The sequence below is a fragment of the Dendrobium catenatum genome, unplaced genomic scaffold (assembly GCF_001605985.2).
Source record: "Dendrobium catenatum unplaced genomic scaffold, ASM160598v2 fragScaff_scaffold_133, whole genome shotgun sequence".
In the NCBI taxonomy this organism is placed as follows: domain Eukaryota; kingdom Viridiplantae; phylum Streptophyta; class Magnoliopsida; order Asparagales; family Orchidaceae; genus Dendrobium; species Dendrobium catenatum.
In genome coordinates this window covers 5,881,614-5,893,800 of record NW_021318595.1, presented here as the reverse complement: position 1 = coordinate 5,893,800, position 12,187 = coordinate 5,881,614, and the positions used below count along the sequence as shown (strand labels likewise).

The following is a 12,187-nucleotide window of genomic DNA, read 5'->3' as shown; positions in this document are numbered from 1 at the left end:
GTTGTTTCGGGTCAAATCCGGAACTGCCCCGACACTATTCAGGTTATAATTAACCCAGCCCGTTTTTGCAAACTGTTCGATTTTGCGTACCCGAACCAGACCAGCTTCGGGTTCGGGTCAACCCGACCCGCTTCGGTGTAAGCAACGCTGGGCAGGCGATTTGGTCCTATGGCATTTTCCGCACGGCCGCACATGATTCGATCCTTCGGCTATCCGGCAGTGTCCCCTGCGGGGCAGCATCAATGGTGTAGGCAACGCGGGGTAGGCTGTCATGCACGCACTCACGCACTGCGTTGGCGGCGACGTGACTCGGGCAGACGACGCACGTCACGCGCGGATGACGGACGCTATTTGATGTCTTGAACCTTGGCCCGATGCGATTCGACGCGGTCACGTGGGCAGCCGGGGCAGGCAACGCGGGGCAGCGAGCATCCGGGGTAGCATGGGCAGGCAACGACACAATGCGGGGCAGCCGGGGTAGACAGGTTTTCCGTGTCATTCTCGGGTCATTCCCGAGTTTCCGTGTCAACCCGATTTTGCAAACGGGTCAGTTTTACGGACCCGAACCTGACCCACTTCGGGTTCGAGTCAACCCAAACCCAAAATTTTCGGGTCGAGTCCAATATTGATACCCCTAGTTCGCCAGTGAAAAAATTATTTTGTGCGGTCACTGGATTGTCCAGATCAAGGGATTCAACATCAATCGTTCATTCAAACCACTCTAAATATACCCTTGATATTCCTCTTATTTATTAGTCATGACACTCAAATTATAAATAGACCATTCATTCTTCATAGAGAGGGACCCCCCGAGGGAGGGGGGAGAAGGAGGCCCAAGCAATAAGAGAAGGAAGAGATCTATCTTACCACCAGACTCTTCCTCAACCACAACCGGACCTTCACCCAGCAACCTACTGACGCTGGAGTTCTACCAGAACGCCAAATAGCGTAGGAGTTCTGTTCAACCACCAACTGACACTAGAGTTCTGCCCGGCCGCCAACTTTTATAGGAGTTCTACCCGGGCGCCAACTTTCATCGTACTTCTACCCGACATCGACGTTCCGCCTGTCGTCGGACTTCTCCATGTCACTAGACTTTCAACGGACTTCTACTCGATATCGAACTTCCGCAAGTCGTTGGATTTCTATGCGACACAGGACTTCCGCCCATCGTCGGACTTATGTCTGTCATAAAAATTCTACTAGATATCGTACTTCTGCCCGCACCAAATTTTTACCCGACACCGTACTTCTTTGCAACAACGGTCTTTACGATCTTCAACAGACAATAGTCTTCCTAACCACTGTTTCCCGCTGACCAAGGTCCTTCTGACCTCCGTTGCCCGACGACTACAGTCATTCTAACCTCCTTCGCAAGATAATGATCTTTTTGACCTCTGTTGCCTACCGACTGTGGTCATTTTGATCAAACAAGCACGTCAATAGTAATTCTTCCTTTTGCGCCAGGCCTGACCGAGCACTATTTATATAAAAAATATTTCAAACTTTTTTTTGGGGTCAAATGAACGATTTAAGGTGGCTCTAAGTGCCCCTTTAGGGGTAGGGACGGTTGATTTAACCGTACTTTTTTTAATGGGCCCAAGAAAGAAAAGAAGGAAGAGAGATCTCTTGCCACCAGACTCTTCCTCGACCACAGCCAGACTTTCACCCGACAACCTACTGACGCCGGAGTTCTGCCCGAACGTCAACTAACGCAAGAGTTCTATCCAAACGCCAACTAACATAAGAGTTATGTTCGACCACCAACTAACACCAGAGTTCTTCCCGGCCGCAACCTTTCATGGGAGTTCCACCCAGGCACCAACTTTCGTCGGACCTCTACTCGACATCGAAGTTCTGCTCGTCACCGGACTTCTTCCTGTCACCAAACTTTTACCGGAGTTCTACTCGATATCGAACTTCCACCAATAGCTGAATTTCTACGCTACGTAGGACTTCCGCCCATTATCGAATTTTTGTCCGTCACAAGAATTCTACCAAATTTTGGACTTCTGCCCGTCACCGAATTTTTACCTGACACCGTACTTCCTCCCAACAACGATCCTTACGACCTCCACTAGACAATAGTCTTCCTAACCACTGTCGCCGGTTGACTAAGGTCCTTCTTATCTCCATTGCCTGCAGACTACAGTCTTTTTAACCTCCATCGCAAGACAATGATCTTTTTTACCTCCGTCGCCTACCGACTATAATCCTTTTGACCAAACGAACACATCAACAGTGATTCTTCATTTTGCGCCAGTCCTGACCAAGCACTATTTGCATAAAAAAACATTTCAAACATTTTTTTTTTGGGTCAAATGAGCCGTTTAAGGTGTCTCTAAGTGTCCCTTTAGGGGCAAGGATGGTTGCTTTAACCACACTTTTTTTAGTGGGCCCTCTTTTTTTTTTTTGAGAAAGAATTCAAAAAATAGCAAAAGTGACCCAAAATTTCAAGAAAATTTTAGAATTATTTTTAAAATTTTTGAATGGTGTTTGGAGGAAAATTTCCCCCCTTTTCATCTTATAAATATCCCTTTGGAGCAAGGGAAAAATTGCTCCATTTATTCTCCTTCATTCTCCCATTAATTTTCCTTTAATTGAGGTCTTCAACTCTTTTTTGTAGGTGGCATCCCCTACTCAAATTCAGTACCCATCTTTTGTGTACAAGTTAGAATTTTTCAACCTTCCTTTTTCTTCTCATATGGTCTTCCTCTTATATCAGAGGCATTCCATTGTCAAAGATAGACGGCATACCTTATCAAATTTTAGTGCCCCTCTTTTATGTAGAAGGATATTTTTTCATCTCTTTTTCTTATCTTGTGTTCTTCTTCTTACATTGGAGTCATTCAATTATTTGATATAGGTGACAATTATACCAAGGAGGAGGGCTTGTGATTGTCAATATATGAGAAGGTTTTTTATGATGCATGTGTAGAAGTCAGTGAGTGATCGACATTCAAGGGAAAGTTGAGGGAGAATGTTGGAGGGTGTACTATTAATAATAGTTTAGCAAAATGTTGATGGTGGCATATATAAAGTAAGGATCGATGGAAAACATCAAACAAAGGTATGATGATGACGGTGGTCTAGTTTCATTTTGCTAAGGCAAATGCATCCATATTGATGTGTGCGGACATCAGATATCTCTTTCTTTATGAAGTAGCTTGTTGCTTGATAGCATTAACTTATATGGATGATGCCGATGAACTTTTAATTTCATCTTCTTGCGAAAATGAATGTATACTTGAACCTGTCGTGAAATCTTTGTAACTCTAATGATATTACATATGAATTTGAGATTATTGTATAATCCCAATGCTTATTACTCAATTGAAATGAACTTGTCCTCTAGAGTAAATTTGTCCATTGCATTTTGAGGATTTTTAGCTTGCTAAGCCTTTTGTATAAATGTACCTTTTGAGGCTTTTATAGCCTTATAAGATCTCTGAATAAGTGATGACTTTATTAATCACTTGCTCTCATAGAATATTTATAAAAAAAGAATATTGTTCACTCAGAGCATTGATCAATGACATTAATAACATGAGAGAAATCCACAACTAATATTTGACTTATAAGAGGTTGCTTGTCAGAGCATCATTCGATGACATTAACATTTATGAAAGATGTCAAGAGAATCCACCTAGAATACATGACCTGTTGGAGGTTGCATGTTAGAGCACTGCTCGATGACGCTTTGATCTCATTTGGGCTCGTTTTGAGTCGAATTTGATGTCACTGGGTTCATTTTTCTGAGATGTTCACTTCGACTGTAAGTTTATTGAAATCGGAGTTCAGATGATCTCCGATTTAACTTTTTGAAGTTTCCAACTTGATTTTGTATTGAGATTTGTGCCCAATCAAATAAAAATTTTTATGATATATTAATAAAAAATCTCCTTTTATCTAACCATCATTATTTGACCATAATCCTTAAACCACTGATGCTTGATTATAGTCCTCTAATAGATGCTACCTCTTCACAAACTTCTGGCCTTTGTTGTTCAACTACACTAATACTTGCTGACTTTATCACTTATGGTCACCAATAGTATTGACGCATGCCATCACATATGAGGTCAATGCACTCAATCAAAATTAACTCTATTTGTTAACTCCAAAATCAAAATTTTTGTTATATTTATTAGTCTCTAGTCTCCGCTCCTCAAAGGAGAGTGACCAAATAAACATTATAATATGTATTAAAGGTATCTCTTGTGCCATAAATCTCTTTCTACTTCAACTATGAAATCCATTATATGGTTCATGCATATTATATTGTATGAATGTCCTCATTAATCACGAGGAATGTCATCATTTATAATCAATGACTCATACTAGTAGAATAATTTTAACTTGACCAGACTCCTAGTCTTTCTTTTCATTTTTTTTTTGAATTTTTTCTATAAATAATATGATGTCTCTTATGACCCTAATTTATTTATTCGTTTGTGTGCTTTTAAGATGTTAAACTCTCTCTATATAGTGAATATTCTAGCATGTAATAAATAACTTTTTTATTAAGTCTCATTCCTAATCATCTTAATTTAAACATATGAGATAATTGCATATAACATAATTGAGCATTGAACGCAACACTATGGAGTATGGATCATATTGTTTATTACCCATTGGCCACTCCAAAATTCATATCATATAATGAATACCATCTCTCTCTCTCTCTCTCTCTCTCTCTCTCTCTAATAAATCAAAACAATCTGAGCCATGCAAAATAGAATAGATGGTTGAATTTGAAGAACTTTGTCTTCTAATTACCATGATAATTGAAGATATTGTGAAAATTATAAATTTGTTTAGATATAAAAATTTTCTTAATATATTAAATAAACAGTAGGATTCTATGAAACTTGATGGCATCTAAGATAAATCTCATTACAACCTTATTAGTTTTTGAATGTATATGTGATTTGGAGGTCAGTGGCTCAATGATGTGATGGGATCCCTTAAGAATATAGGCTGAGAAGGGGACTTAAAAAAAATCTGGGGGCTCTGACTTAATGTTTTGTCTAGTTGTTTGACAAATGACATGAAAATTAAAAGATTAATAAATTTTGTATTTGATTAGTTCAACTCCAAATTAGAATTTCTTGGAAAGAAATGGAATTATTTATGGTCATTTTGTTCAAATTTAGACCAAATTTTAAAGACTTTTGTGCCAATAAAGTGTTTTCTTCACTAATGCATGACTAATATAATGTGTCACAATTTTAAAGTGTTCATAAAAAAATGGTAAAAAGCTCTATACAATTTTAATTTCCAACTCATTTGATTGAATGATGATAAATGAAATATAAATTTAAAAAAGATAAAAAATACATGCCCGTGTGAGCATAAGAGTCGTAAAATTTAGGAGACACGTGCTTTAGAGGAGCACGACCAAGAGATGCACTTGTATAGGTAATGAGAAACCCCACATAGCATATTCTCCCCAGTCAAGCTTGCTCATCTAAAAAAAATTACATGATTCGAGAGATCCTTTTACAAAAAAACTCTCTACCAAAAGGGTCGCTCGCCCCATCAACAAGAGTCTCTTCATATTCCTACTAAATAGTAGTAATTACCCCATCTAGCTAAGATCGCAATTAAAAGATTCCATTTCATAAGCAATCGCTGAAGAGACTTTTTTTTTGGGACATTTAGGCCATTTAAGGCAAACTCACACAAACAACGCATACACAGAGACTCGAACCTTAGACCTCTTAGTTGAAAGCCTTAGCTCTCAACCAATAGGCCAAGGAGAGTTGTGTCGTTGAAGAGACTTGCTAGAAGCACTTGTTGAAGATATTTTGTTATTGGCACTCACCTTCAAGACTTGTTAGGGACGCCCCAAACACATTTCAAATATAGTTATCCATGTGTTGCTTTTACAAACTTTGGATCCCCACCCTATCTATTAGCACACAAGTGGCATAGCTAAAAATTTTCTTAGGGGGTCCCAACTTCAACTTTGCTTTTACATACATATTTGTATATATAGTTGCTGAGTAAGATAAAAAAAAAATTAATAATTGCTTAAAATCACGGTTTGATGTATGTTAGGTAGCAATAAAAGTTAAATATGCTGTTAACTTTTTGGTTGATTTCTAATTGAATAAGTACACCTCTTAGTCTTGAAAATTTTCATTCGATTCAATAGCTGATATAAATTTTATAATATTGTTTTAATAATTAATTTCTTTAATGTAAAAATTTTTTTGGGGGGAACCCCCCCTCTCCGTCACTATAGCACACTTGTTAAAAAACTAAAATAATTTAAATTTATACTGTCCCCAAATACAACAAATCAAATATGAAATTAGTAATCATATATGTTTTTAAATGTTTTATTGAAATTTATAATCAAATGAGTTTTAAAGATATTTTTTAATTTTAAATTGTAATTAAATTTGCTGGCAACAGACAGAGAAAAGTTTTTCCTTATCATTAGTTTGCATAATACACAAATTATGCAAAACATGTGGTCAAAAGGAAATTCCTACAAATTTTCTAACTAATTCAGCTCGGTTGTCAAAGCTCTAAATACGCGCTTAATGGAGTCCACGCGGCATAAATTAGCATATAGCTTAGCTTAATAGCGTTGAAACCATAAAAATAAATAAATATTTTTATTCATATACATTTTTTACTCTAAGAAAATTACCTTCAGCCCATAGCGGTTTGTCTTCTCTCTCTAATGCAGTTTTGAACCATAAAAAAAATATTCCCAAAAAAAAAAACCTTCAAAAAAAAAATAATAATAAAAAAAAATTTAATCAAATATCTTAATATTCTAAGCCTTGGAGTTGGACACACGTTCTTACCCTTTTTCATTTATTCTTTATGTTTTTTTTAGTTTTAACGACAAAATATATTTTATTGAAGATCAGAAGAAAGAAAAGTGTACAAATTATTTTACCAAATAAAAAATTGCCATTAAATTTGCAATTCAACCGTCAATTTCCAATTCGGATGGCATCAAATGGTGGTTGGGAGTTTTTTATTTTTGCCGCCGGTGCAAATTTATATTAATCTTAATAATATTTAAATAAGGGCATTTTTCTGATATAAAAAGTAAAAAAAATAAGCAATGATTTACCTCTGCCAAACTCATTCTTTTCTTATTGTCACAAACGCGCAAAAAAAAAAGGGCAATGTTCAGTGCAGAGCGAGGGCGAGGAAGGCCGTCCATCTCCATCACCACCGTCAGTTTCCAGCTGTCAGCTCGTCGCTTTCTCTGGGATTATCTTTAATTACCTCCATAATCTCCGTTACATTGCTGGTAATAAGAAGGGGAGAGAGAGAGAGACGAAAAAGATAAATTTTTTTGGAGATTAGGGAATCCTATCCCTGTTTCAGTCCCCTTCTTTTTAATCCGAAGACGTGTTGGGTTGTTCTTGCACTGGGTGCTGGTTTTGTCGGTGTTATATTGACGGGAGGAAGAAGGATAAGACCGCGAGGAGAAGTAAGAAGCGCTTCTCTGAGCTGTGAGGATGGAAAGATGAGAGCTTGGTCGATGCATGGGGTTAAAACTACTTGCATTGTCTTCCTTCGGCTCAAACAAGCGTCGTAGGACATCTAGGGATTTGATTTCCGTGGGCGGATTTGCAGAAAAGGTTTAAAATTGAAACAGCTTTTGTGCCAGTTCTCTGCAAATCGCTCAAATTTATTTCGTTTTACGCTGCAATGGCGCCTTCATTCGATTGGTGGTCAAAGGACAAGCTCCGAGGGACGCCGGTGATTGTGAAGATGGAGAACCCCAACTGGTCGATCTCGGAGATCTCGTCGCCGGACGACGGCGTTTCCGACGATTTCGCTGGCGTGCGGAAGGGCGGAAGAGAAAAGAACGCAAAGCAGATTACTTGGGTTCTTCTCCTCAAGGCCCACCGCGCTGCCGGATGCCTCGCATACCTTGCCTCCGCCGGTTTCCACCTTGCGTCCGCCGTTCGCCGCCGCGTCTCTTCTGGACGGACTGATGCCGACGAGAGCCCAGCTCTTCGCCGCCGCTTCTACTCCTGCATCAAAGTCTTCCTTTGGCTTTCAATTTTCCTCCTCGCTTTCGAGATCGCGGCTTATCTCAAGGGATGGCACATCAGAGCCCCAGACCTCCCTAGCATATCGCTCCCCTCATCCTTCGGGTTTCGCAGCCTCTTCGCCGCCATTTACTCAGGCTGGGTTGGCTTCCGCGCCGAGTACATCGCTCCTCCTCTGCAGTTCCTCGCCAACGCCTGTGTCATCCTCTTCCTTATCCAAAGCGCAGACCGCTTTATTCTCTGCCTTGGCTGCTTTTGGATCCGCTTCAAGAGGATCAAACCTGTTGCGAATTCTACAAGCAAAGACGTGGAAATGGGCGATTACTTTCCAATGGTCCTCATTCAGATGCCCATGTGCAATGAAAGAGAGGTAGCCTTGCTAAAGATTATAATTTATGAAATATATATTGCATTTCCCATTGAATTTCTCAAATTCACCTCGGAAAGCTGACATTTTGCAGGTCTATCAACAATCCATTGCTGCAGTTTGTAACTTGGACTGGCCGAGTTCTAATATGCTCATCCAGGTTTTGGATGATTCCAGTGATCCCACAACACAGAGCCTTATCAAGGAAGAGGTGGAGAAGTGGGCGCATACTGGCGTTCGAATCGTTTACCGTCATAGGGTTATCAGAGATGGTTACAAAGCTGGAAATATGAAATCTGCAATGAATTGTAGCTATGTCAAGGACTACGAATTTGTAGCCATCTTCGACGCCGACTTCCAACCAACACCAGATTTTTTGAAGAGAACTGTGCCCCATTTTCAGGTTTCAACCATGGAGATTTCTGTTAGCACTAGTAATTTTCTTTGTTTCTTGATTGAATTATGATTATGATGCTGATTTCTTTGGTTAATTTCAGGGTAATGATGACCTTGCGTTAGTGCAAGCTAGATGGTCATTTGTGAACAAAGATGAGAATTTGCTGACCAGGCTTCAGAATATTAATCTTTGCTTCCACTTCGAGGTGGAGCAACAAGTGAATGGTGTGTTCATCAACTTCTTTGGATTCAATGGGACTGCCGGAGTTTGGAGAATTAAGGCTTTGGAAGATGCTGGAGGGTGGCTGGAGAGGACAACAGTGGAGGATATGGACATTGCAGTTCGGGCTCATCTTAAGGGCTGGAAGTTCATCTTTTTGAATGATGTTGAGGTTTGCAGATCAATTCTATATGTTTCTTTTAAAATTCCATTAATTTTCTATCAATATTTTCTGAACTGATCTTAATGATTGCTTCATATTTTGGCTTTTGTTGTTGCAGTGCCAGTGTGAATTGCCAGAGTCCTACGAAGCTTACAGAAAGCAGCAGCATAGGTGGCATTCCGGTCCAATGCAATTGTTCAGGCTTTGTTTGTCAGATATTATTGGATCAAAGGTATAAATTATTCATGAAATTAAATTTTTATTACTTTGTTTGTCCTATCCATTTTTTCTTCTGTGATTTTATAGTCATTAGTTTTGTCCATTAGACTGTGTTTCCTTCTGAAATAAATTATGCGATTATTAAATGATTTAAAGCAGCTGTGATCATGTGAAATTTCTGCACCCACTTTCTAATAATGGGAATGGAATAAGACACATTATGATGATTTTTTTTTGTTTTTTGTTTTCTGAGATGTTCACTTTGGATCTCTGAGGAAGCCTGACCTGTTCTATCAGACTCACTACTTTCCTGAAGGAAATTTCTACCTTTTTTTTGTTTACAGATTCAAATTTCTTTCCTTCTCACATGATGTAAATATACTGAAAAAAAATATAAAAAAGATTACACGCAGTTTGTTTGTCTCTATTAGCCAGTTTCTTGTCTCAAATATGAAAATTTATTAGGTTGAACTAACCTTATTCTGTATGTAGTGTGGTATTATATGCAGAAATGTTAGGTTAAATGTTAGGTTACACACCATTTTGTGCTCCTACATTGAATATTATATAAATTCATAGTTTATTACAGCAGCTGTTTCTAAAAATTAGTAATTTTCTCTGCTGTTTTTTCATGAACTCGGTGTGCTTTGTTTGATTTTTTTTTGGGGAAATTTTGGGGCCAAGCCGTATATAAATAAAAAACAATTAAAAAACCAGGTCATGAAAACAATGACAAGAGCAAAAGAGAACAAGAGAAAAGCAAACTATAGAGAAAAGAGACAAAACACCAAGATTACAAAAGGAGTTCACCACTGAAAAAAGGGTGAATAGGAGAAAATGTTAGTAAAAAATAAGACTCAGGATGAAGCCAACTTCCCAATCATCAACAAAATCAGGGATCAGGATGTATAAGCAGCGCAACGCACATAAGGAGCAGGGAAAAGAAAAGAGCCCAGATTGCCGCAGGGCCAGCCAAGAACTAGTCGGATGGCACGAGGACCATATATGAAAGCATCGGAGATAGCGTCCACCCCAAGCCATTAAAAAAAATTCATAGGTTGACACAAGGACCATCCAATGAAAAATGGCAAGCAGCTAGTCACACTCATCATCGTCGAAGGGAGAAGAACCAACAGAAGCCGAAAAGTCGGGCCCAAAGATCAAAATTTCCTTAGTTGAGAACAGCAATACGGCCCTTAAGCTTATAAAAACTTTTAAATATTCAATTTTCATTTATTGATTGCTGTGCTAACTTAAGTTTTTCAAATATTTTATCCTAAGTCTTTAGGTGTTCTTTTACCTTGCCATATGCAAGTCTTTTTTTATTTGCATTCAAATATCTTTAGTTGTTGTTAGCTGGTTATTCAAACGAAAATTCACATACTTTGTAATTCCTTTCACTTTCTTCCGTGCACATGAGGCTGTACTAATGCTGAAACGCCTTCATTTTTTGTGCAGATTGCAATGTGGAAGAAGGCAAATCTTATCTTTCTGTTCTTCCTTCTCCGAAAACTCATATTACCATTCTATTCGTTCACTCTCTTCTGCATCATCCTTCCCATGACAATGTTTGTCCCTGAGGCTGAGCTCCCTGCGTGGGTAGTCTGTTACATCCCTGCAACAATGTCCTTCCTCAACATTCTCCCTGCCCCAAGGTCATTTCCGTTCATCGTCCCCTACCTCTTGTTTGAGAATACAATGTCAGTGACTAAGTTCAATGCCATGATCTCTGGCCTTTTTCAACTGGGGAGTGCCTATGAGTGGGTTGTTACGAAGAAATCTGGTCGTTCTTCAGAGGGAGACCTGCTATCTTTGGTGGAGAAAGAGCCCAAACACCATCGTGGTGGTTCTGCTCCTGATTTTAATTCCATCGCAAAAGAGGTTGTAAATCAGCCAAGGAAAGAACCAAAGAAGAAGCACAATAGGATCTACAGGAAAGAGCTGGCCCTTGCCTTTCTACTCTTAACAGCTGCTGCTCGCAGCTTGCTTTCTGCTCAAGGCATTCACTTTTACTTCCTGCTCTTTCAAGGTGTTTCGTTTTTGGTGGTTGGTCTCGACCTCATTGGGGAACAGATCGAATAAAGATCAGTTCAAGATGTTTTCATGGATGATACATCGAGAAGACTGAACATTTTTTTTTTTTGCCTTTATTCTGAAGCGAAGAAAGGAACTAGTGTAGATAGAGCTATTGTCAGCCCTGTTAGATGCTTCAGATTCTTTCAGGTCTTCATTCTTTTACCAAAAAGAAAGCTTTATGTTAAGTTGGATTTTACTTAAAAAAATTCAACCATTCTTCTTCCCCCTTTCCTTTCATGAAGAAATTTATATGTACTAAAATAACATAATTATGTGATTACTTGGTAGATTTGTGAATCACAAAGGAAATTCATGGATTTTTATTATAGTATTGAGGATCTCAGAGGGAATTCATGGATTTTGACTATGAGAATATGTGTTACATGAGATGATTATAAACAAGAAATGTATTTGCTCATGATGTCAGGGAAACAGCCATCTTGTTTTCCCTGTATATTGTATGTGTATTAACTATCAGAAAAATAAATAAAGAAAGCTGTGCGAGCTATCGTCTTAAACTTGATGTGCATTTGCAGTGTAAAGACAAACTTCCTTTTTGCAGAAGGAATCTGCCGCACACTTGGAAAACAATGTTGAGCTATTTCAAATACTGTTCCTTTTAACTCTTTTTCTTTGTTGTGAGACTGATGAGGAATATCTTCTCAACCACGGGATGCATATCTTTTCAACCTTAACACTTCTGTTTTTTTAAC

The 12,187-nt window shown here is 38.6% G+C and overlaps 1 protein-coding gene across 1 annotated transcript; it reads left to right on the top strand.

Annotated features, from left to right (window-relative positions):
• Positions 1-7,686: 7,686 nt before the first annotated feature.
• Positions 7,687-11,992, top strand: LOC110107105 (probable xyloglucan glycosyltransferase 9). Its single transcript, XM_020837267.2, has 5 exons — positions 7,687-8,403; positions 8,495-8,803; positions 8,898-9,188; positions 9,298-9,411; positions 10,857-11,992. Exons 1-5 carry the CDS (start codon positions 7,687-7,689, stop codon positions 11,478-11,480), a joined length of 2,055 nt encoding a protein of 684 aa, XP_020692926.1. The 3' UTR covers positions 11,481-11,992.
• The last annotated feature ends 195 nt before the right edge of the window (positions 11,993-12,187 follow it).